The sequence below is a fragment of the Sciurus vulgaris genome (genome assembly GCF_902686455.1).
Source record: "Sciurus vulgaris genome assembly, chromosome: 7".
NCBI classification, from domain to species: Eukaryota; Metazoa; Chordata; class Mammalia; order Rodentia; family Sciuridae; genus Sciurus; species Sciurus vulgaris.
In genome coordinates this window covers 55,180,913-55,208,600 of record NC_136467.1, presented here as the reverse complement: position 1 = coordinate 55,208,600, position 27,688 = coordinate 55,180,913, and the positions used below count along the sequence as shown (strand labels likewise).

General features: G+C 36.4%; 1 protein-coding gene across 1 annotated transcript in view; it reads right to left on the bottom strand.

The window, feature by feature from the left end:
• AK9 (adenylate kinase 9) overlaps nucleotides 1-27,688 on the bottom strand; it is a 204,826-nt gene that overhangs the window by 80,871 nt on the left and 96,267 nt on the right. Inside the window, 7 exon segments of the mRNA XM_079147365.1 lie at nucleotides 2,306-2,566; nucleotides 5,901-6,113; nucleotides 9,402-9,523; nucleotides 9,873-10,073; nucleotides 10,550-10,639; nucleotides 21,937-22,077; nucleotides 25,472-25,548. Of these exon segments, the coding sequence (XP_079003491.1) occupies nucleotides 2,306-2,566; nucleotides 5,901-6,113; nucleotides 9,402-9,523; nucleotides 9,873-10,073; nucleotides 10,550-10,639; nucleotides 21,937-22,077; nucleotides 25,472-25,548 (1,105 nt within the window).

Here is a 27,688-nt window from a genome sequence, read left to right as displayed (position 1 = left end):
TGGTATTCCCACTGTTTGAGTTCTGGGTAGCAGAGCTAAGAGAAATGTTGCCTCACACTATTCTGCAATGTTCCTTTCTCTGCTCTTGAGCTCTTTTCTTTATGCTAATATTTGACATGATTTTAAGTAGTAAATACCATTTACTATAGCTAAGAGGAGTTACTAGTCATAACATGATTAATTTCCATATGACTTCAGATTATAATTCATCACTTGTTGCAAAAACATTGTTCAGTTTTCCTCACATGTCTACGGCTTAACTGATTTTTTTCCCCATCTATCCTATAATCATACAATGTTATCTCTCCAATTGAGATCCTGATCAGGGAGACATCAGAAATACAATCTATAAAGGGGATTACAATACCATAATAACAAATAGAAAATATTGCGAGAATGAACTCAAATCAACTCTTCATGTTGTAAGATTATCGTTGACTGGATAGTTCTTTCTAGAATGAAACTGCTTTTGTTGAGTGCTTTTGTTGTCCCACAATCTGAAAATGAGTAACGACTTGAGATAGGGATTTAGGATAAAGAGAAAGAAAAAACTGAACCTTAAAAGGAAACACAAGCCATTAAGACGTAAATCTTGAGCAACATGCCCTTGTAAAATAATGGAAATGTGTAAGTGCAGGGGAAAACTGGCATGAAATTGTGTAGCTCCACCCTGGATCCATCTCCATTTCAGCCCCTAATATAGCCCTTCTAGAAATATTGGATCTCCAGCCCAAGTCAGGGCTGCTTCTCACTCTGGAGACAGCCCACATTTTCCCTTGATTATGTATCTACCTTCCCAAATAAACCTCTGTCTATGCCTTTGTCAAGCTTGTGCTGAAATCCTTTTCTGTCACTATGCCAAGAACCCTGTTGGCCCTGAGTTTAGTTCCCTCTCTCCTCTGGAAACTCCTTGAACCCTTCTCCAGAGACATATCTTTTCCCATGACAGGACAAACTGCTGACTACCAGGAGGTAGGATTTAATTTTATTATCTAAAAAGAAAATCCCTCAGTAAGGCTCCTTAGAAGTCAAAAGATTCAGAAAACAGCAAAAGAGAACAGAACAACTATAGAAAAGCAGAAAATATTTGGTTGCATTAAAAAATTTAGACCCAGGAAATTTAAAAATATGGATCAATATACTTTTTAAAATTAATATAATATCAGCTTCTCTGATTCTCTGCAATATAGGTGGAAAACATTTAACAGGTATGTTTGAAGGTGTGCCATACCTATGTAACAGTGGTCCACTTTATGCTTTGAAAATAGCCCTTGCTGCTCTGCCATTGCAACTTAATTTTAAAATGGACACGCTTCTTTCTCGTCCTCTCTCCCTGCTCCTCCCTAATTTCTCCCCATCCATAATCTCAGGGGAAATAGGATAACTTTTCTTACCCATTTTAGCAGATTTATCTGTCCTTGAGTACACACCCACCAAAGGAATGAAGTAATCCAGACTATCTCCCAAATTAACAAGTGAATTACAACTCCAACTCCAACAGAGAACATGTGGAAGGTAGCCTTTGAATCACCTTTTTAGAAAAATCTTGTTCTCCCATGAGCAGAATCATAGTCTCTGGGACAGGAGTCCCCTGTGTTTCTCCTTTGCTAGCAAAGCAATAAACCTTCCTTTTCCTTTTTCTCAAAACTGTGTCCTTGTTATTGGAATGGCGTCAGGAACAAGGACTGAGCTTTCTGTAACACTTATCAGGATAGCACACATCCCTATCCAACCCTGTTCAAGTGTTTATACATACCCAAACCTGGGTCCCTTGATGGGGGCTCATTTGAGGAGAAAATGGTCTAGCCATGTCAGAAATAGTTAGAAACTGAGATGGAATTAAGGACTTTTTTTTTTAATAACCTCACACAGAAGCCATCTAAAAGATACACACAAACTTTCTTTCTAGGCATCATTGCAAATTAATATTTTGAGATTTCTGTTGGTACTGGGGCAGATTTTTATGCTATTTGATAGAAAACAGAGAACACAATAGTGGAAAACCTTATACTATAGGTCAGACATATCAAAGAACATAATCCCAAATAAATGCTATGCAACAGTCTAGTCAAGGAAAATTTTCTGATTTTTATGGGAGTCATATAAATCAGTATTTTATATTCCAGATAAGCAATAAGATCTTATCTGACATTGTTGGGGGAGTGGTTGACTTTTTAAATGACATTTATGGGCCAGTTCTTTTTCTTAAGAACTTTATATAGAGAGTTTTGTACTACTTCAGATACTATATCCCCAAAGTAACACCAGTAAGTCCAGCTATCGGCAAAGGAGTGAACAGGGTTACCTGCTTCTTTGCATTTTCATCCTCAATTTTAACATTGGCCTGAACTGCAAGTTCTTCAAGTTCTTGTTTTGCAACTTGTTCTTCCTCAGAATCTTCCTCATATTCAGGTCCAAATTTCCTTTCAGTTTTGAGGAGCAATTTTTCTTGAAGAACTTCATCAAACTGAATGTGAAAAATGCCAAATTTTTCTGCTAACTGTCTTCCACACACAGTTTTGCCAGAGCCATGGGGGCCCATAAGGCATATTCTTGGTGGAGGAGCCTGCCACAGGGGGTGGGCCAGGGAGGGGTAGGGCAGAGGGAGAATGAAGAAGTTTTGAGAAATTTTAAAAAGGCTTATTAACTGCTTTCCCTAAGCCTGGTAAGAATCATCACTTTATAAACTCAAAGCTGTGTAGACATTAGAGTATCAACTGGCATAATTTACTGTGTCAACAATGGTCCTCAGAGGAAGTATCAACAACTATAAGATCATCTTGATATAGTTTGCCAATAAGCATTTAATAAAATAAAATTAGTTTTTTTTTAGAAGTTCTAACATTAACAAAGAATAGAAAGATACTTTCTTATGATGGTTTTAAAAAATCTCTCTACCAGCCAGGTGTGGTGGCACGTGCCTGTAGTCTCAGTGACTCAGGAGGCTGAGGCAGGAGGAGTGTGGGTTCAAAGTCAGCCTCACCAAAAGTGAGGGTACTCAGCAATTCAGTGAGACCCTGTCTCTAAATAAGAAAAACAAAATAGGGTTGGGGATGTGGCTAAGCGGTCGAGTGCCCCTGACACCAAAAAACAAAAAACAAAAAAACAAAACCAAAAAAACTGAGCCTATTAATAATGAAACATTCAAGTCCTCTCTCCACTATTCCTATTATCTTCATACTGAGATGAGGAAGTCTAAAGTCAGAGAACCCATGGTTATATAGATTAGCCATCAGGTGCATCATTTGAAAAAATAATAAAACACAGAATGATGAATAATGAAAATAGGATGGTATGAAATAATGTAGGTCTAGCCTCACACTAAACTTTGGAATCACATTTTAAATCCCCAGTGATCAAATTACTGGAGTAATGTAATAGTGGTCCACTTTATGTTTTGAATATAACACTTGCTGTTCTGCCACTGCAACTTATTTTTTTAAATGGACATGTTTCTTTCTCTTCCTCTCTCCCAGCTTCTTCCCAATTTCTCTCCCTCCTAAATATCAGGGGAAACTGGATTACCTTTCTTACCCATGTTAGGCAGATTTATCTGTCCTTGAGAACACACCCACCATAAGAAGTATTCCAGACTTTGGGGATGGTGCCAGAAGATCTCAGAAATGACTGTTTCCCAAATTAACAAGTGAATTACAACTCCAACAGAGAACCCATGGAATGTAGCCTTTGAATCACCTCTTTAAAAGCCCCATTCCTGCTGATGGGAAGAATGACAGCCTTTGGGACAGGATTCCCCTGTGTTTCTCCTTTGCTACCAAAGCAATAAAACTTCTTTTTTCAATTTTGTGAAAATCATGTCCTTGTTATTGGATTGGCATCCGGGATGAGGACTGAACTTTCAGTAACAATAACACTTTACTTATCCATAGGTCAAACCCCTGGCAACTAGGGCTTTCTGGCACCCAGAGGATATTGAGGTAGGTTGGTAGTGAAGGACAATGTTCCTGGTGAACCCAATGCATTTTAAGCTTTGCAGAACTGTGGAATCACCTCCAGGGTTTCAGGATTGTACCCACATGAATTTTCGTAAAACAAGGCAATAGTTCAGCAAATCAGACTAAGAGGAAATGACTACCAAAAGCAACAACCAAGGAAGAAAAGTAGCCATAAGTTCTTAAATTACCCTTAACACCAGTAGATTGAGGATTTTAGGCCACAACGATCCACATACTTCAATAGTCCCTGTGGACACCATGTAACTGAGGCTCGAATTATCTGTAAGAGTTCTATATGTTCAGTTTAAGAAGACAAAGGTATTATCAAAAAGTAATAACAATGTATTGTGATATATACAACTTGATTTAGTTACCCATTCTACGGAATTATGGCAATAAAATAATTCAGAGAGAAAAAGAATGATATGCCCCCAAATTACCTAAATACTATTTAACAGCCACAATGCCAAAATCATTTTGTGAAAAATACTGTGAAAAAAAGTCTAAAAATGAATTAGATGTTAAGATGTTATGTCAGAATATCTAAACATTATTACATTTATATAGAAATATATAAATTTTCTGTCATAGGTGAAAAACAAAATATGATATGCTAGAAAGAATACAAACATAAACATATATATATATATACACACACACACAAGTGTGTGGAAGAAGATGGAAAAGTAAAATATAAAAATTAAGACTCCTGTTTAAAGCTGGTTTAATTATGTGTGTGCTTTATTTTCAGAAATAAAAAAAAAAATTGTGCTGAGCATGGTGGCACAAGCCTCTAATCACAACAACTTGGGAGGCTGAGGCAGGAGGATCCCAAGTTCCAGGCCAACGTCATCAATTTAGTGCATCTCTCAGCATCTTTTGAGACCCTATCTCAAAATAAAAAAACAAAAAAGACTGGGAATCTGGATCTGGATCAGAGGTGAAGTGTCCCTGGGTTCAATCTTCAGTAACAGAAATTTTTTTTTTTTTTTTTTTTTTTTTTTTTTTTTTTTTTTTTTTTTTTTGCCACATGTCCTCTTTTTATTCTGGTGAAATATTCCTAAGATAACATTTACCACTTACACCATTTTTCAGGGCACAATTCTGTGGTAGTAAATAATCCATAATGTTGTGTACCCATCACCGTTATTCACCTCCAGAACTTTCTCATGACCTACCTCTATTCATTAAACAGTTAACTCCCATTCTCTTTCTCCCTCTTCTAAGAATCTGCCTATTCTAGGTATCTGATGTAAGTGGAATCATACAGTATTTACCTTGTGTGTCTGGCTTTCATATTGTTTTCTAAAAAAGATAGAAAACTGACCCAATGGTGATAAGTGAGAATAAAAAGTTTCTTATAAACAAAGGGAGAAATGGGTTATTCTGTAGACATAGCAACGCTAGTCATTGAACCAGTTTTAAACTGGTTAGATTGTCCAAATCACTTCAGGGAATAAGTTTTGCAATCCAACCAGTGTCATCCCTTGCTCCCGAAAACAACCAACCAGGGGTGGACTTACTCGGAAAACAGGTTCAGGGTGGACCCATCAGGAACAGTGTTTCACTGTCATCAACCCACTTATTCCTCTGAAAAGGCATCAATCCTGGAATTCCACATTTCCCCCAACTCCTTTAAAAGTTCACTAGCCTGCTCTTAGACCACTGAGCATAACTGGACCTTAACCTACTAAGCAAAATTCAGCCATATCTTTTTACTTCAGATAAAAAAGATAGATGCTAAGTGCTGGTCTGACATAAGGCAATTCTGTAGAAACCAAAATAGTCATTTTATGTTATATTTTGAAAATGTTGATTTTTGAACTTGGATATTTTCACTCCACTGTTCTTTGAGAGTGGAGACAGTACTGTGATTGGAAGTTGGTAATAAATCCTTTAAGAAGCAATCAGGAACAATCATTAGGAAAGGAATATTGTTTTCACCTTTAATGGCTCTTCATGAGCCACATAGTCTTCAGGATGCTCCAGAAACTTTTCTTTAGCCTCAGGACTTGAAAAGTAGTAGATCTTTTCTCGGTATTTAGCTGCTTCTTCTATGTTACATGGTTGTAAGATGAAGTTTTCTTTGAGAACCACTGGGCAGAAATATTTTGTGTCTCCCAAATGCCTCCTTTTCTCTTTAATTCTTTCTTCACTCTAGAAATATTCAATTTTGAGAATATTATGAAAAGGCATTTGATGTAATAATAAAGATGAATTTTAAAAAAATCATCTGGAATAATTTTAATATATAACAATTCAACTTTAAAATGATCCACAAGGGTTATCCTCATACTATTTTAATTAATTAAAAAATCAGTTTCTCATATCCCTCTAAATCTGCATCTTAAGTTTTTTATTTTCATTAAGAAAATAAAGCTGCACTGAGAATTAAGGTGTGCCCAGTCCTCTATGGACAGAAACTGACAGAAGTACAATGAAAACTTTCAGGATGTGCTTGCTACTGCTGGGTCACTGTGAGTTCAGTTTCTAAAATAAAATTATTCCCAAGAAATAAAAGCTGAGTCAGAGTGACAACTTTTTGTTTATTTCTTTGTTTTATAGTACTGGTCCAATAAACAAAAAGGGCATTCTACCACTGAGGTACATCCCCAGACCTTTTTATTTTTTATTTTGAGATCAAGTTGCTGAGGCTGGCCTTGAACTTGTGACCTTCCTGCCTCTGTCTCTTGAGTAGCTGGAATTACAACCATGCACCACAGTGTCTGACTATAAGTTCTTACCTACTGTAAATTGAGTGGGGGATGCCTCTGGATTTGCTTTGTTTTCTTTTAATTGCATATATAATCAAATAATAATTTGGAAATATTTTATTTAGCTAATAAATATTAACAGATTTTCATTTGTGGTACATAATTTCTATGCATGGTATATACTTATACTAAAAATGATTACTATACTACAATGACTATAATCCTACCAATATACTTACAAAACAGACATATATTTAGGTGCAAATATAGTATTTTAAAATGCAAATGGAACACTTTACATAATAATTCTATAACATGCTTCTCAGCAAAATAAGAAATAATAACTTTCTATAAAAGAACACAAATGAGACTAATCAATATTTTTCTTCCATCATTCTTGTTTAGTTTTCTTAATAGGGAATTAAAAATTCAAAATTAGCTGAGAAGTATTGATTATTTCCTGTGACATGGAAGAGTTTAAACAACATAGGAATTTTCTAATCAGCAAATATATACTAGAATGACCTATAAACTCCCTTCTATTATTTTTATTTAACTTTATCTTCGAAGCAAATTTTAATTTGATTTTTTGAGGGCAAAAGCTTTTTTAAATTTCAAATTTATTAGTATGAAGTCCCCATAATTTAAAACAATTAAATGTTAATTATTGCTTCTTCTTTTTACCTAATTAAGTTTACAGGAAGTTTGTCTATTTTACTTTTGCTGATTGGTCAATTTTTAATTTTGAGACTATTTTATTTTGTTTTGTTTTCCTATTTTATTAGTTTTTGCCTTTTATTAACCTATGGGCAGTTAATCACTGAACCATATCATCAACCCTTTTTTATTTTTTACTGTGGGACAGGGTCTGCTAAATTGCTTAGGACTTCACTAAATTGCTGAGGCTGGCCTAAAATTTGTGATCCTTTATCCTCAGCCTCTGGAGTTGCTGAGATTATAGATGTGCACCATCATCCCTTAAAAATTTCTTTTTCTTTCTTTAGCTTCAACCTTTGTTTTTCTGAGTCTGGCTTATTTTACTTAGCATGATGTTCTTCAGTTTTCTCCATTTGCCAGCAAATGCCATAATTTCATTCTTACTTATGGGTGGGTAAAACTCTGTCATGTACATATACCACATTTTCTTTATTCATTTGTCCATTGATGGGCACCTGGGTTGGTTCCAAAACTTGACTATTGAACAGCACATGTTTTCGTGGATTCCAATTACATATGATAGGCTCCTTCCATAGATCACTGATGGTCTTCTCACTTTTTTCAGGATTTTTCCTCTTTTGTTTCATTTTAGATAGTTTCTATTGATATTTCTTCCAGTTCGCTAATCTTCTAAACTATCATTATTCTGTTCAATGTATGTTTCATTTAATTTTGGTACTTTTCAATCCTAACAGTGAAGATTAGGTGTTTATTATATCTTTCTATATTTCAAATCTTCATAGTACATTTATGTTAACAGTTTTCATGTTTTTGTCAGTTCTGATTAGTTTTTTTTTTTTTTTTGGGGGGGGGGTGCTGGGGATCGAACCCAGGGCCTTGTGCTTACAAGGCAAGCACTCTACCGACTGAGCTATCTCCCCAGCCCCTGGATTAGTTTTAATTGACCAATTTTTCTCCTTATTATGCAGTCATATTTTCCTGTTTGTTTGCAGGTATGGTGATCTTTGAGAGGATGCCAGAATGTGACCTTGTATTCCCATAAATATTCTTAAACTTTGTTCTTGGACACAGTGAAGTTACTTGGAAGAAGTTTAATCCTTTTGGCTTTTATGTTTATGTTCTGTGGGGCCAAAGCAGCATTTATTGTAAGTTGAATTATTCCCCATTCCTGAGGCTACTCCCTGATTAATGCCCTACCCAACGCCCTGTGAATTATGGGATTTTTTTAATGCAGGGAGACAATACTAAAAATATAAAGTTTTGAATATTATAGACATCTTGAGAATGTCTGTCCATATAAATAAGAGACTATTCCATTGCAGGCCACAGTGGGACACAGAAGAACATGAACAGAAGGTGGATGAGGAAGAGAATCTGAACACACTCAGGACAAAATCACATCCTTCGACAACCCTAATAGTCTCATCAGTTAATAATAAAGAACTGAGAGGTGTATCAAAATCACACTGTATATCATTTCTTGCCCCCACCCATCCCCTGTTTATCTGGGTTTCAGTTAGACAAAAATAACTTAATTGTAAGTGTATGTTTATCTAACTTAATAAATTATTTTTATTTCTAAAGCTCCAAATTAAAAGAACAATTTCATGTTTTATTATTGACAGATGTCTGAGGTGGGCACTAGCAAATGAAAATGTTTATCATCATTCTGGTGCCAAGGGAGTAGACTTGTGCCCCAACTTGGGTTGCTCCTGTTTGAGGGTACTGTGCATCATGATCATTGAAGCGGCCTAAGACTCCATCTCTGTTTACACACACACTACTCTTAGATTTATAGAATATCTACATCTTTAATACCTATATACTTTTTCCATGGGAAGAATTTTGAAGGATTCCACTTTTACTTTTTCATGGTGTCTTTTTTGGTACTAAGCAGCCCTGGTATTTTAGGGAGTCAAGTGAGGCTGGGATAAGGGGAGTTATGGTTGAGCATGCCTGTTGGTTCACTTGTTAACCAGTTAATCACCACTCTGGCTGTATACAGTTTCAATGACTTGCCAAATGAGAACGAGTCACAATCAAACAGTCATACCTCTTCCTCTTCTTCTTCTTCTTCTTCCAATTCCTCATCAACTTCTGCTTCAGCCTGATAGTCTTCTGTTTCTTCATCATAATCTTCTACAGTTAACTCCCATGCATTATGTTGAAAAGGTTCTGTTAAAAATATCATTGGAGAAAATATTTTTAGAATGAACAGTTATTAGCATATACAGAAGTGAAAAGTTAGGAAAACTATTATTATTCATCTCTTGGTTTTAGTATGTATGCAAATAGGCCTTTATGAATTCTTTATGTGACAACTAGCCAGTATGGTCAGTACTGTGTGTGTCCCATGGCTGTTCCGATCAGTCAGGACCTGTACTCTGATACTTGTTAAATATTTCATTTATCATCCTTTAATACATTGAACACTTTAATTCGTGAACTATCAGGAAAGGCCTTAAAATTCCAGCATGTTTTTAATATCCCTGTTCTTGATCATAAATATAATTACAGTCCTTACTTTCCATAGTGTCAACTACTTTTTGAAGTAGTTCCTCTGGTGTTTTCCCAGAAACCTCCAAGTTTAAAATTTGAATGGCAGTCTCATTAATTGCTGGTTCCAGTAGTTTCCAAAAGGCACTGAAAGAATTAATCTGCTCTATAAATGGCTCCATTTCGGGAACATCAGGATAAGCATCTTCTGGAAACTCAGGCAGTACAACTTTTGAGTTAAGGTTAAAGGGAAAGAAAAAGAGTCTTTAAATATCTTATCTCTAACCAAATTGCCAAAATAATTTACACTTATAGTGTTTTTCAAACATTTGAAAGAAGTAAACTTATTATTCTGAGCAATCAATATTTATAATTTCATATTTTAATTGTTCTTTGTTCTATATATACTATACATGAATTATTACCTATTCATAAAACTCAAATAATTGGATAATTAATATGAGCTTCGTATGAAAACTTTAAATGTAAATACAATGTGTAAAATAAAATTTGATGAAAGTCAGTGTTATAAACTGGATAGATACACTCTTAATGGAATAAACTAAATAAATATAATGAAAATCAGCTGAAATATAGTATAGAAAGAAATAAGTAAGAAGTAGGTAATGCCCCAAATAAAGGACTAGATTCTGTTAAGAAATGTGACAAGCACATTTATGCATTACTTTTATTATATAGTCTAACCTGTTTCAGATAATTCTTCGCTATCCATGATCTCTCTGGATTCTTTTGTAATTTCTGTTTCTGTTGTGGTATCCTCACTAGACTCAGAAACTAAAGGAAGAAATCTAATTATTAGTGTTTGAATATTAAAATGTTACTTCTTTATGAAAGCTATGGCACAAAGAAATTTGAAACAGTTTAAATTGTAACATGTCTAATTGAAAATACCATTTTTGTTAAAGAATGGCATAAAAATACATGATAATATGAGGAAGAGAATGAAGAATATTCTTAAGTATATAAAAGGACATTAACTAGAAATAATTGACAATGGTCATACAATTCTGATGATGGCTACTGTTAAATATTTTTCAGACTTCTGTTAATATGGCCCCAGACTTACAGTGCCTGATACTCCTTTTAATTTTATTTCTCATTAAATACTCATGAAACTTGTAGTCCCAGCATCTCAGGAAGATGAGGCAGGAGGATTGCAAGTTCAAAGCCAGCCTCAGCAACTTAGTGAGGTCCTAGGCAATTAAGTGATACCCTATCTCGAAATAAAAAATTTTAAAAAGGGGCTGGGGACGTAGCTCAGGGGTAAAGCACCCCTGGGTTCAGTCTCTAATGCAAAACAAACAAACAAACAAACAAAAACCAAAAACCAAAACAAACAAACCAAAGAACCAAAAAAAACCCCATGAAGGGACTTGGGATGTGACTTAGTGGTAGAGCACTTGCCTACCATGCACAAACTCCAGGTTCTATCCTCAGTACCAGAAGGAAACACAAAAAAACAAAACAAAACAAAAAAGCCCCAAAACTACCAAAAACCCATGAAGATACACCAAAAGACTCATTGCAAAGTGGCAATGAGTGATGATGATATTGCAAAGTCCCAGTTGTGGGTGTATGGAAAAATTGAGGAGCATTGCATCTGTTTCACTGTTGAGGGTACAGACTATAAACCATTGCCCTGGATGACATAAGACTGTAAGACATCCTTCACACATGACCTGGCATGGAGGGCTTCAGGGAAGATGGAACTGATTATCTATCTTCTCACCTTACTCACACACATATATGTATAGAGCCATTTTTATAACACTTGAAAGCCATCTTCTGAGTTCAAGTAATACTTGGGTTCTCCCAATCTATGTCTAATACTTATTATAGCAGAAAGTAGAAGGGGTCATGCCCATCCTTCCTTGGCCTCATGGCTAAGATCAAGTGAAGGAAAGGGACAAGTCCAGGGCTGGAATGGTAGTGACATGTTGAATTGTAAACTTCTCTGTTAATATAAGCATCATAAGCCATGACAAAGAGAAGAACATTGAGAATATACAGATAATTCCAAATTACCTTAGCTTCTCTGGCTTAATCAGAGACTGCAACGGTTGGAGATGAAGACAATCTAGCTTCAGTATAGAAAAGTCATTAAAGATGAATATTTGCTAGAAGCTACAACTTGAACTCTAAGTTTTTGCACATTAACTTATATCACATATATTAGGTCCATTGGAGAGTGCAAGGTAAGAAGTTTAAGTGAAAGATGATGGGGGTGGGAGTTGAGGAGGTTGTTCTTTAAATACTCCTCTACCTGCCCTTCCTGTCTTGGTTTTAATGAAATCTATGAAAAGATGTTATAATGAAAGCAGAGAGTATTAATTCAAAGATTCAGATGAGAGGGTGGCTGCGTTTCGTGTTGCTCCAGGTCTCAGGACTCAAGAAGAGGAGATATAGAGAGACTTGAGACCAACTCAAAGCAGCCGGGGGAGCGTCTCCCATTGGGCAGGCATCCCAGACGGGGCGGTACGCCGGAAAACAGGGAACTTTATGAAGTAAAGCTGCCGGCGAGACCCCCCCCCCCCCCCCCCCCCCCCCCCCCCCCCCCCGCTGGAGCAGTGAACGCTTGGACTCTGTGCAACCCACCCGGGCTCTGGGAGGCTGCCCAAAGGAGAAGGTGCTTGGTGAGCTCTTTGGACTGAAAGCGACCACCCCTGAACACAGGGGGCTGCCCAGAGGAGAAGGAGAAATACGGGCTCGGCACATCGCTTGGAATTGGAACAGCTGCGCCAGGGCTCTGGGCGGCTATCTGGTGGAACAGCGTGGTGAATGGTTTGGTCCCAGAGCATCCGCTCCTGAACACAGGGGGGTTGTCTGGAGAAGGAGGAGGAGCGCGGCGGGGTACTTGGGCTCGAAGTGACTGCACCAGGGCTACGGGTGGCAGTCGGGACAAGAAGGTGCACAGTGAGTTCCTGGGACTCATGACGCACCAGATCTCTGGGTGACTGCCTGGCGGAGAAGGAGGTGCGTGGTGGGTCACTTGGACTTAGAGCGACTGCAGGGAACACCAGGTGGCTGCCGGAGGAAAAGGCGTGTGGCGGGTCACTGGGACTCGAAGCGATTGTAAGGGGCTCCAGGTGGCTGCTCAGAGGAGGGGCCACATAGCCAGGCGAAAAGTGCAGAGCAGGGTCCCAGGGCCTAGGCGGCTTCTTGGTGGAAGAGCCCCACAGACAAACTGAGGGGCGGAGCGAAGGCTCCAGGTCTGCAGGCAGCTTCTCTGAGGAGAGGCAGCCTAAGGAGATTCATCTGCGAAGGGCGAGGCTTCCAAGCCCAGGAGGTAGGTCCGGGTCCCTGGGAACATTGCAGAAGAAGGCTGCCCAGCCCAGGAGGTAGTTGTGAATAGATCGGAACCTCTGGGAGGGAAACCGACCAGCAAGACCTCCCCACTGGGTGAGTCCTCCCTGTCGGGTGAGGTTCTCCCAAAAGGACTGTAAAATCAGAGACACAGACCCAAACTGGCCTTGCATCAGCCCACATCCTACTTCCCCTTTGGATGACCATTCATCAGCAAGTGAAGGTACCTCTGCCCACTAGCAGGGAATATACCCCACTGGAAGGCCACCTCCCCTAGGTTGTCAGCTTCCTTGTGGAGCCCCGCATTATCAACTTCCTCCAAGACTTCAGGCTACTGAAGGCTAAGAGGGGATATACTAGAAAGCTTCAGGGATATTATAAGACAATAGAGGAAATCTGCAATATCACAGCGGTCAACTGATACCTGAACAATATGAGAAAACAAGGAAAGAAAATGCTGCAAACAAATCTAGATGGTACATCAATGAAACCCAATGACAGCATGGCAGAAGAAATGACAGAAAGGGAGTTCAGAATGTACATAATTAAAATGATCGGGGAAGCAAATGATGAGATGCAAGAGCAAATGCAGGCATTGAATGATCGCACCAATCGACAGTTAAAAGAGCAAATACAGGAAGCAAAAGATCATTTCAATAAAGAGTTAGAGATATTGAAAAAAAAACAAACAGAAATCCTTGAAATGAAGGAAACAATAAACCAAATTAAGAACTCCATAGAAAGCATAACCAATAAAATAGAACACCTGGAAGACAAAACATCTAGTGAAGATAAAATATTTAACCTTGAAAACAAAGTTGAACAAACAGAGAAGATGGTAAGAAATCATGAACAGAACCTCCAAGAACTATGGGATATCATGAAAAGGCCAAATTTAAGAATTATTGGGATTGAGGAAGGCTTAGAGAAACAGACCAAAGGAATGAACAATCTATTCAATGAAATACTATCAGAAAATTTCCCAAATCTGAAGAATGAAATGGAAGATCAAGTACAAGAGGCTTATAGGACCCCAAATATACAAAATTACAACAGACCCACACCAAGGCACATTATAATGAAAATACCTCACATACAAAATAAAGACAGAATTTTATTTTATTTTATTTTATTTTTTTTTATTTTATTGTAAACAAATGGGATACATGTTGCCTCTCTGTTTGTACATGGCGCAAAGGCATTCCATTTGTGTAATCATAAATCCACATACAGTAATGTTGTTTGATTCATTCTGTTATTTTTTCCCCTTCCCCCCACCCCTCCCACCCCTCTTTACCCTCTATACAGTACTTCCTTCCTCCATACTTGCCCCCCTCCCTAACCCTAACTCTAACCCTAACACTAACCCTTCCCTCCCCCCATTATGTGTCATCCTCCACTTATTAGCGATATCATTCGTCCCTTGTCTTTTTGAGATTGGCTTATCTCACTTAGCATGATATTCTCCAATTTCATCCATTTGCCTGCAAATGCCATAATTTTGTCATTCTTTATGGCTGAGTAATATTCCGTTGTGTATATATACCACAGTTTCTTTATCCACTCGTCAATTGAAGGGCATCTAGGTTGGTTCCATAGTCTGGCTATTGTGAATTGAGCAGCTATGAACATTGATGTGGCTGTATCTCTGAAGTATGCTGATTTTAGATCCTTTGGGTATAGGCCAAGGAGTGGGATAGCTGGGTCAAATGCAGGGTCCATTCCAAGTTTTCTAAGGAATCTCCACACTGCTTTCCAGAGTGGCTGCACTAATTTGCAGCCCCACCAGCAATGTATGAGTGTACCTTTCTCCCCACATCCTCGCCAACACCTGTTGCTTGTATTTTTGATAATCGCCATTCTAAATGGGGTGAGATGGAATCTTAGGGTGGTTTTGATTTGCATAAAATAAAGACAGAATTTTAAAGGCCGCAAGATAGAGGAATCAAATTACATTCAGGGGGAAACCAATACGAATATCAGCAGATTTTTCAATCCAGACCCTAAAAGCTAGAAGGGCCTGGAACAACATTTTTCAAGCCCTGAAAGAAAATGGATGCCAACCGAGAATCTTATACCCAGCAAAACTTACCTTCAAATTTGATGATGAAATAAAATCCTTCCATGAGAAACAAAAGCTAAAAGAATTTACAAAAAGAAAGCCAGCATTACAGAACATTCTCAGCAAAATATTCCACGAGGAAGATATGAAAAACAAAGAAACAAATCAGCAATGGGAGGAACTATCCTAAAGGAATTGTCAAATAAAGGAAGAACCAAGTCGTCTCAAAATAAATAAATAAATAAATAAAATGAACCAAATGACCAGGAATACTAATCATATCTCAATAATAACCCTGAATATTAATGGACTGAACTCATCAATCAAAAGACATAGACTGGCAGATTGGATCAAAAAGAAAGATCCAACAATATGTTGCCTGCAAGAGACTCACCTCGTAGAAAGAGATACCCATAGACTAAAGGTGAAAGGATGGGGGAAAACATACCATGCACATGGACTCAGCAAAAAAGCTGGGGTATCCATCCTCATTTCAGATAATGTGGACTTCAAGTCAAAACTAGTCAGAAGGGATAAAGAAGGACATTACATACTGCTTAAGGGAACCATAAATCAGCAAGACATAACAATCATAAACATCTATGCCCCAAACAGTGGCTCATCCATGTATGTCAAACAAATCCTTCTCAATTTCAGAAACCAAATAGACCATAACACAATAATACTAGGTGATTTTAACACACCTCTCTCACCACTGGACAGATCTTCCAAACAAAAATTGAACAAAGAAACCATAGATCTCAATAACACTATCAATAATTTAGACTTAACGGACATTTATAGAATATACCATCCAACCAAGAGCGAATACACTTTCTTCTCAGCAGCACATGGATCCTTCTCTAAAATAGACCATATATTGTGCCACAAAGCTAATGTAAGCAAATACAAGAAGATAGAGACACTACCTTGTATTCTATCAGATCATAATGGATTGAAGTTAGAAATAAATGAAAGAGTAAAAAACAGAAGCTACTCCAACACCTGGAGATTAAACAATATGCTATTACATGATGAATGGATAACAGAAGATATTAGGAAGGAAATTAAAAAATTCTTAGAGGTAAATGAGAACAAAGAAACATCATATCAAAATCTTTGGGACACTATGAAAGCAGTACTTAGAGGAAAATTTATTTCATGGAGCGCATTCAATAAAAGAAGTAAAAATCAACAAATAAACAACCTAACACTACAGCTCAAAGCCCTAGAAAAAGAAGAACAGACCAACACCAAAAGTAGTAGAAGACAGGAAATAGTTAAACTCAGAGCTGAAATCAACGAAATTGAAACAAAAGAAACAATACAAAAAATTGACAAAATAAATAGTTGGTTCTTTGAAAAAATAAACAAAATTGATAAACCCTTAGCCACTCTAACAAAGAGAAGACGAGAGAAAACCCAAATCACTAAAATTCGGAATGAACAAGGAAATATCACAACAGACACGACTGAAATACATAATTAGAAGCTATTTTGCAAATCTATATTCCAACAAAATAGAAAATTTCGAAGACATCAACAGGTTTCTAGAGACATATGAATTGCCTAAACTGAACGAGGAGGACATACACAATTTAAATAGAACAATTTCAAGTAATGAAGTAGAAGAGGTCATCAAAAGCCTACCAACAAAGAAAAGTCCAGGACCAGATGGGTTCTCAGCCGAGTTCTACAAAACCTTTAAAGAAGAGCTCATTCCAATACTTCTCAAAGTATTCCATGAAATAGAGGAGGAGGGTACCCTCCCAAACTCATTCTATGAAACCAATATTACCCTGATACCCAAGCCAGACAGAGACACATCGAGGAAAGAAAATTTCAGACCGATATCATTAATGAACATTGACGCAAAAATTCTCAATAAAATTTTAGCAAATCGTATACAAAAATATATTAAAAAGATAGTGCACCACGATCAAGTGGGTTTTATCCCAGGGATGCAAGGTTGGTTCAACATCCGGAAATCAATAAATGTAATTCACCATATCAATAGACGTAAAGTCAAGAATCACATGATTATTTCAATAGATGCAGAAAAAGCATTTGATAAAATACAGCACCCCTTCATGCTCAAAACACTAGAAAAAATAGGGATAGTGGGAACATTCCTTAACATTGTAAAGGCCATCTATGCTAAGCCCATGGCTAATATCATTCTAAACGGTGAAAAACTGAAAGCATTCCCCCTAAAAACTGGAACAAGACAGGGATGCCCTCTTTCACCACTCCTATTCAATATCATTCTTGAGACTCTAGCCAGAGCAATTAGACAGACCAAGGAAATTAAAGGAATACGAATAGGAAAAGAAGAACTCAAACTATCCCTATTTGCGGATGATATGATTATATACTTAGAGGAACCAGGAAATTCCACCAGAAAACTCTTAGAACTCATAAGTGAATTCAGTAAAGTGGCAGGTTACAAGATCAATGCTCATAAATCCAATGCATTTTTATACATAAGTGATGAATCCGCAGAAAGAGAAATTATGAAAACTACCCCATTCACGATAGCATCGAAAAAAATAAAATACTTGGGAATCAATCTCACAAAAGAGGTGAAAGACCTCTACAATGAGAACTACAGAACACTAAAGAAAGATATTAAAGAAAACCTTAGAAGATAGAAAGATCTCCCATGTTCTTGGATAGGCCGAATTAATATTGTCAAAATGGCCATACTACCAAAAGTGCTATACAGATTCAATGCAATCCCAATTAAAATCCCAATGACGTACCTTACAGAAATAGAGCAAGCAATCATGAAATTCATCTGGAAGAATAAGAAACCCAGAATAGCTAAAGCAATCCTTCGCAGGAAAAATGAAGCAGGGGGTATCGCAATACCCGAACTTCAACTTTATTACAAAGCAATAGTAACAAGGACGGCATGGTATTGGTACCAAAATAGACAGGTAGATCAATGGTACAGAATAGAGGACACGGACACAAACCCAAATAAATACAACTTTCTAATACTAGACAAAGGCGCCAAAAATATGCAATGGAGAAATGATAGCCTCTTCAACAAATGGTGCTGGGAGAATTGGAAATCCATATGCAACAGAATGAAACTAAACCCGTATCTCTCACCCTGCACAAAACTCAACTCAAAATGGATTAAGGACCTTGGAATCAGACCAGAGACTCTGCAGATTATAGAAGAAAAAGTAGGTCCCGATCTTCAACATGTGGGCCTAGGACCAGACTTCCTCAACAGGACTCCTATAGCACAAGAAATAAAAGCAAGAATCAATAACTGGGATAGATTCAAACTAAAAAGCTTTCTCTCAGCAAAGGAAACTATCAGTAATGTGAAGAAAGAGCCTACAGAGTGGGAGAATATCTTTGCCAATCATACTTCAGATAGAGCGCTAATCTCCAGAATTTATAAAGAACTCAAAAAACTCTACACCAACAATACAAATAATCCAATCGACAAATGGGCTAAGGAAATGAACAGACACTTCACAGAAGAAGATGTACAAGCAATCAATAAACATATGAAAAAATGTTCAACATCTCTAGTAATAAGAGAAATGCAAATCAAAACCACCCTAAGATTCCATCTCACCCCAATTAGAATGGCGATTATCAAAAATACAAGCAACAGGTGTTGGCGAGGATGTGGGGAGAAAGGTACACTCATACATTCCTGGTGGTGTTGCAAATTAGTGCAGCCACTCTGGAAAGCAGTGTGGAGATTCCTTAGAAAACTTGGAATGGACCCTCCATTTGACCCAGCTATCCCACTCCTTGGCCTATACCCAAAGGACTTAAAATCAGCATACTACAGAGATACAGCCACATCAATGTTCATAGCTGCTCAATTCACAATAGCCAGACTATGGAACCAACCTAGATGCCCTTCAATTGATGAGTGGATAAAGAAACTGTGGTATATATATACAATGGAATATTACTCAGCCATAAAGAATGACAAAATTATGGCATTTGCAGGCAAATGGATGAAATTGGAGAATATCATGCTAAGTGAGATAAGCCAATCTCAAAAAGCCAAAGGACGAATGATATCGCTAATAAGTGGAGGATGACACATAATGGGGGGGAGGGAAGGGTTAGTGTTAGGGTTAGAGTTAGGGTTAGGGAGGGGGGCAAGTATGGAGGAAGGAAGTACTGTATAGAGGGTAAAGAGGGGTGGGAGGGGTGGGGGGAAGGGAAAAAATAACAGAATGAATCAAACAACATTACTGTATGTAAATTTATGATTACACAAATGGAATGCCTTTACGCCATGTACAAACAGAGAAACAACATGTATCCCATTTGTTTACATTAAAAAAAAAAAAAAGATTCAGATGAAGACTTTACTTTTGAAAACATTTTTATCCTGTTCTGGGGATTGAACCCAGGCATGCTCTACCATTGAGCTACATTCCCAGCCCTTTTAATTTTTCATTTTGAGACAGGGTCTCAATAAGTTGCCCAGACTGGCCTCAAATTCACAATCTACCTGCCTCAGCCTCCTCAGTCACTCATGTTACAGGCATGCACCTCTGTGCCTGGCCTGAAAACACCTTCTTATGTAAAGCAGAGTAAATTTTGTAATATCTATGCTTGAAGTGCTCAACAAGCACAAGAGGTCAACAGAATCTATGGAATGGGAGCTAGGAGGCATAAAGATAGACCAGTCAAAAATAAAGGCTGAAATGCAAGAAAATTAGCTCCAATACAACTGTGGAAGGAAATCTAAAATGCAAGGGCAGAATTTAAATATGTGTGAGAAAATAAACTGGTAATATGGAGAATCACAAGTCTCTGAAGAATAAAGAGGGAAAGTACAAATAGATGAAAACTTCAGGGAAAAGAAGATTAATGTGATTGAGAAACAACAGTTATCTAACCAACAAATAATGTATGATCCTGAAAAAGGAATCTGAAGCAATAATTGAAGAAAACTGTTGTGAGCTAGACAAAGACTGGGGAAAGTACAGAATTTGGGAGCAATATGAGTTAAATTTTCAATAATCCTACTACCACATAAGTGCAGAAATCCATGGATTGTGGCCACACCTGTGATATTCAGCAATGTGGAGATGTTGTGCCTCTTCCAAAAAGGTATCTGGAGGAAGTGTATAAACAAATAATTTTCATATTAATAGCTACTATGATTCAGAATAGATAGTAGTCTTGTAGGAGGACTTTAAAAATGTCCCAGAGCAAATCTTTCCCTCAGTTTAAAGTCCAATCTGACCATAGTTGTAAAACTAAAATAAAGAACCAGATGCTTAGAAATATTGAAAGAAAATACATCAGAATGTTAAATATTATTGTCTTTTGCTAGTAGAACCATGATGATTTCCCACCCCATTTTTTTCTGTTTGTATGGATTTCTACATTTTCTATAACTAGCATATATTTAATCAAATTGGGCTGGATCTTTGAACAATTTAAGACAGTTCCACATTAATTATATCAGAACTATGATCAAGGTCTTTGATAGATTTTTTCCAGCTTTTAAGTGGTCCATAGTCTCTTTAATGACTCAATTTATTGTGACCTGCAAATACACCATGCAGCTATTATCCTGGAGTTTATGTTTTCAGAATCAGGCATGCATCAGGTATAATACTGAGTTTTTTCTGTGACATAGGGGATAATATATAAAATTTTTTTTCCAAAGAAAGTTTTTTTTCCTATGGCAGTAGTTTTCAGCTACTAGAATCATCTGGGGTGTGTCTTAACATGTAGAATACCAAACTCTATCCTAGATTTACTGAGTCAGAACTTGCAAAGAGGTAGAACTCAGGAGCCTTTAAAATAAAAATTTTAGGGGACACGCACACACACACACACACATACACATGAGTGCAATATAAAGACAAAGACAGCCAGGAATGGTGGCACATGCCTGTAATCCCAGCAGCTCAAAAGGCTGAGGCAGGAGGATCTGGAGTTCAAAGCCAACCTTAGCAACTTAAAGGCCCTAAGTAACTCAGTGAGACCCTGTCTCTATATAAAATATAAAAAAGGGCTGGGGATGTGGCTCAGTGGTTAAGCACCCCTGGGTTCAATCCCCAGTACAAAAAAAAAAAAAAAAAAAAAGAAAGAAAAAGAAAAAAAAGAAAGAAAGAAAAGAAAAGAAAAAGAAAAAGAATAAGGCAGAGATTGGAGGGAAGAGGCAAGGCGGGTTTCTTCCCTAGGAGCACAGTCCTGTTTACACCTTGATTTTGGATTTTTAGCCTTCTGAACTGTGAGAAAATAAATTTCTATTGTTTTAAGCCACCAAGTTTAAGATTATTTGTTACAGCAGCCCTAGGAAACTAATACATTTCCCAATAGTCTGCTTGGAAATGAGCATGAGAGAGCAATGTGGAACTTAGTGAAGATTAGCAAGGGAGAGATAGAGGAGAGACTTTATATCACATGCCCTATAGCAGACACTGTTGGTAACTCACTGAGCCTGTTTTTCTCTTTTTCTTTCTGTTGGCCCTGTTCCTGATGGCCAGTCATGAGGCCAAGTAGATTCAACTTTCCTTTCACGTTGCACATCATGTGATTTGGTTTCTTTCTGAGCCTCATCTTCTTATTTGCAGCTTCCATTTTATTATCTCCCTCTCTCCCACACGCTTCTCTCTCTCTCTCTCTCTCTCTCTCTCTCTCTTTCTCTCTCTCATGAACCTGAGTAGAATGAAGGATGTGGCCCTCAGTAAAGTCTAACCTAATTTACGTTCTGTATCAGGCATTTCCGACTCTTCAGGTAATGACTCTCTGTTGTCTTCAGGCACCTCAGGTTCTTCACGGACATCATAGTCCTCACCTTCAAGTTCTTCATCAGGATCATTATAAATCTCTTCAGCTTCTAGAAAGAATTAGAAGGAATAAATTATCATTCAGCTTAAATCCACAAGTATTTATTGGGTGTTGATAAGTGCTGAGGCTAAAAGAATGAGTGCCCTCCTGGAGTATGTGGTTTAAAGGAGGAAATAGATCCATAATCTCTATAGCACACCTATTAAAACATGGTGGTAGAGAATAACAGACTAAGAGTATTATGGGAGAACCAGCAAGGGTACATTGAAAAGAAGAATTGTTTATAGCAGCCCCAAATAATATAGCAGCAAAAGACTAGAAGCAGCCCAGTTTCCATTCAATAAGGGAATGACTAGAGCTACACTGTCCAATATGGTAACCACTAGTTATATGTGACTCTTGAGCACTTGAACTAAAGTTTGTACAAACTGATATATATATATATATATACATGTATATATGTATATATATTTATATATATAAAATACACAACAGATTTCAAAGATTTAGTATGAAAAAAATGAATGCAAAATGTGTGGCTACTAAAAGATTTAAAGTTACATATGTGGCTTACATTATATTTCTATTGGGCAGCATCAGGCTAGACTAAATATATAATGATAGATTTTCTTTTTTCTATATTTTTATTGGTGTATTGTAATTATACTAATGGTGTGATTCATTGTTACATATTTATACATGCACACAATATAACAATATAATTTGGTCATTATTGTTCCCCAGTATTTTCTCTTTCCCTTTCCTCTTTCCTCTCCCTGGTTTCTTTACCTCTACTCTACTGATCTCCTTTTGATTTTCATGAGACCCCTACAAACTTTCTCTTTCTTTTTTCCCTCTGGCTTCCACATATGAGAGAAAACCTATGGCCCTTGATTTCCTGAATTTAGCTTATTTTGCTTAACATAATGTTCTCAGGTTCCATCCATTTTCCTGCAAATACCAAAATTTCCTTCTTCCTTATTACTGAATTCAACTACATTGTGAATATATACTACATTTTCTTTATTCATTCTTCCATTGATGGACACCTAGGTTGGTTTCATAGTTTGACTATTGTAAATTGTGGTGTTGCTATAAACATGAGTATGCATGTATCATTCTAGTATGCTGACTTTAATTCCTTAGATACTGAGAAATGGTCTTTTAAAGAACCTCCATATTAATTTCCATAGTGGTTGTACAAATTTACAACCCCACCAATGATGTAAAAGTGGATAGATTTTTCTTAGAATCAAAAATATTAAATAACATAGATGGTTGATCAATAACATTCATTATAAATTTAGAAAGCATAATTCTAAGTTTTATGTAGTTCCTGATGACCATTATATCACGGGAGTTTTTCAGGAAGAAACGGCAAGTGGTATTAGAATACTGGTCTAATTCTATTTCATATACTTATGAAATTGACACAATATTTTTATGGAAATGGAAAGCATCTCTTTATATGAAGAGATGATATGAAAAAATAATTGTTTTCTGGGCTCTTGTGGGAATTTCTTCCCCAAGTGAGTTCCTCCAAGAATCACATTCTGGTGGTGTGATATACTTCTGGCATCTAAATTTTATCTAAGTCCAGATGATTAAGCACCCAGAGAAAAACCACCCAAAATATTCTTACATCTAGATATGAACCAGGACCACGGTGTATGTGGCTTCCAAGTATGTAACCTGGAAGGTGGTGAATCTGTTTGTGTTAGATTGAGGATTTTATGGTAACATACACAAGTATGAAGCAACACTTGCTGAATCTGACCACAGCTTGTTATGTGAAGCTTATGATGTGATGAAGCTATGTGCTCTACACAAGAAATTTACATTTTCTTTCAACTGCATATCTCCTATAATAAAAAATTGTCACATACCTCAAATATGTGTACATTTATTTATAGGTTATATTCTTATCCATATGAGGTACCTTATAAAATGTACATAAAAAGAATTTATATAATGTTTCAGAAAATTATACAAAGTTTAAAACTTTTTTTCTAAAGCCCTAATGAATAATCTGTGTACCATATAAGTTTGGGATGGATTCAAAGGTGTTTTAAGATCCTTGAACTATTTGTGATTTTGACTATTAATTATACAATTATAGTTACATAGTTAGCTGTTGGTTCATAACAAATTACCCAGAAACTTAGTGGTTAAAACAATAATCTTCACATATTATCTTTGTAGTTTCTGTGGATTAGCTTAAATGAGTATTCTGGTTCAGGTTGTCTCATGTATTGCAGTAAGATGTCCATCAAGGTTGCAATGTTCTCAAGCCTTGACTCGGACTGGAGGATCCACTTCCAGGGTGAATTCCTCAAAGCCAGAACCAAGGTGCTCAAGGAAGAGTCAGTTACTACCACTGTGTCCTACCCAAAATCCTGGCCTACAGAATGGTATAATGAAAATGGTGCTTGTTTTATGCCACCAAGTTTTGGAGTGGCTTGTGGCATGGCAGAGAAAAATTTAAACCAATACTCTTCACTTCTTTTGAGCTATGATCCCCTTTGGAAATCTAGTGAAACCAGGGACCTCTTCCAGAATGTTTTCAAATTTGTAAAATAAAATATATAAGAAACCAATAATATTGAAATCCAGCTATCAAGATATAAACTATTTTTTGTGATATAGGAATTTTGCATCCTTGCTAGTATATTAAAGCAAAAGAACTAGCTGATGGTTTAATAACTGCTATAATTTTGGAACAGTGATAAGCATAGATGCAGCATGTAAAACAATAATGTGAAATGAAAATATCTTAATTTCTATTGATAACAAAGTCAAGGTACTTCTAACACTGTTGTGGTTTATTGCCTGTATTAATTGTTGAAAGAAATACTAAATTTCAGTTAAAGATCAGTGAAACTATAATTGGAATTATTTTTCCATTGAAGTTCACAGACCCTTGAATTTTATCTATGGATCTCAGGTTGAGAACGCCAACCTTAAAAGAAATTTAAAACTTAGAAACTTAAAACTTTAACATAACAAAGTGTACATTTAAGCATAAAGGCAATGGGTATAGCAAGAGTATGGCTATTTTCTAAACTCTTGTAGGATCGTTCTAACATAAGTAATTCCAATTGCCATGTGTCACCCACGCAAAGCAACCATTTAAAGACATTCTGCACATGCTATTCTGCTGTGTCTGACTTCTGGGGTGCAAGAGTAGGCATCTATGTTGCTGCTAAGTCTTTCTTCTCTGAGTCCACTTCTCCAGTAACCATATAATTTATTATCCAAGTTTAAATAGTTTGAGAATAAAAGGGGGTACTATAAATGTTTCAGGACTAGACATAAACCTGGACTCATGGGCAAACTGGAAAATGTGATTACCCTGAAATAATTCACTTCAAATACTGTAGTTGCTTGCAGTAACAATACAAGATTAAATGACACATTATTAATCATTGTTAATCTGTGTTTACCTTTTGCTTTCTTATTTATAGCTTCCAATAGCCTTTGCTTTTCTTCTTCTACTCTCAATTCCTCTTCTTTGGCTTTTCTGAAATAAAAAAATGCAGAATTTAATTATCTTTGGAAATTTAGACATCTCACATTATTATAGAATTAAATGCTTATAATGGTAAAAATAAAAAGACTAAATTGTTTATAATATTCATTATACTTTTACTTTATGGTGTACAATTTTAAATTATTTATGTTAATTTTCAGTTGTTGCTATTGTTGTTTTGGAAGGAAAAACTGGAATGTTATATTTTAAATAACTTTGGGCTATTAACTAGGAAACTTGTCTAAAGTAATAAACAACTACCTAACTGTAAGTTCAAAGGTAAGTGGGAGGATTTGTAACATTTTCTGTCTGATTAAATGAAAAATTTTCACAATGCAATGTTACATGAAAAAAGAATATAAAACAATGTGTAATACAACTTTAATTTTATATTTAAGGTGTATATAAATGAGGATACAAAGACTAGAAGAAAATAAACTGCTAATAGTAACTATCTCTGGATGGTGGCATTAGAGTTTAAAATTTTAACTTTTTGCATTTAAAAATTTTCTGCACTGAATAAATAGAAAACTGGTAGGTTTATCTTTCTCATCAGGAAAAAAACTATTTTGTGTGTGTGTGTGTGTGTAACATAGTTCTTTTGATATGGGGTTTTGAACCCAGGTCATGCTGGACAGGTGCTCTACCACTGAGCTAGATCTCCTGCCCCAGTAATGATGAAATTTAGAGATCTGGAATATGGAAACTTAAATATCTGGAGGGAATCTATTTCATTAATCTATTTCTGGAGGGAATCTATTTCCTTAAAGCACTAAACCTGCCTTAACAATGGTGAAAACAGGTAAAAGAAAAGTTAGTAAAATGATGAAGAAAGGCAATATCTATTAAAAGTGAAAAATATGTATTCTTTTGACCTAGATGTTCTATGTCTAGGTATTGCTACCGCACAAAGAAACATAGGAATGTTGATTGCATCTTTTTTTTTTAATCTTTTTTTTATTGTAAACAAATGGGATACATGTTGTTTCTCTGTTTGTATATGGAGTCAAGGCATACCTTGATTGCATCTTTTAAACATGGTATAAAAAAAATGACACCAAGTATTTACCAACAGGGGACAAGTTAAGAAGAGCTCATTCCTATCAGTAGCACCCACTGGAGCCACAGCTTTCCTAAGGCCTATCATTCCTCTCATATTTGATGTTCTTTGTGTCCATTCATCCTTCCTTTGAAAATGAATTACATTTATTCTCTTCAGAAGACATTACTACACTTCTCCCAACAGCTCTGCTTCCTGTTGTGTTCTTTCCTTGTATTCAAAATCCAATCTTCTAGCCAGAAGTCTCTGTGTAATTCTGAATTCTCTGTTCAGAATCCAGACCTGTGAGACTAGAGAGCCCTCTTTCTGAACTCCTTCCCTATTTGACTGTCCATGAAGGGGCAGTCATTTGTTCTACTTAGTTCATGAGGGCACCTTGTGAGATCTTTCTTGTCTAAAACCTGGTTGATCTATGTTGCTACCAAGAATCTAAGACCTGACCAGGAGGAGGAAGAATTTTGCTTGTTATTAAGGACTTCTATAAACCATTTGGAAAGATGATCCAAAGAAAAACAATGATGACAGAAATTATCTTGCAATTTGACTGCCACATTTAGAAACAGATACTGGAAAAATTGTAGAATTTGGCATGATTTTAGATATCTGATCCAAGATCTAATTTTTAATCCTATTAGATTTATCTTTTTTTGTGTGTTCTTTTTAGATACACATGAGAGTAGAATATATTTTGACATATTATACAAACACGAAGAATAATTTTTTCTAATTAGGATCCCACTCTTGTGGTTGCACATGATGTGGAGTTTCATTGGTCGTGTATTCATACATAAACAAAGGAAAGTTTTGTCCTATTCATTTTACTGCCTTTCCTATTCCCATCAATCCTCCCTTCCCTTTAGAGTTATCTTTTTTCTAACCAACTTTAAGACCATTAAATGAAGTCTCTAAGCATTTCTCCCCTTTTTAATGTTTTTAGGTTTTGTTGTACAGTATATGGAAAAAAAGTTTGCTTTGAAATACTTATTGTATATAATTATATATGTTGAACCCAGTTATTGTGCATGCCCAGCATGCACTCACATAAAATACAATCAATAATGTGATTCTGTA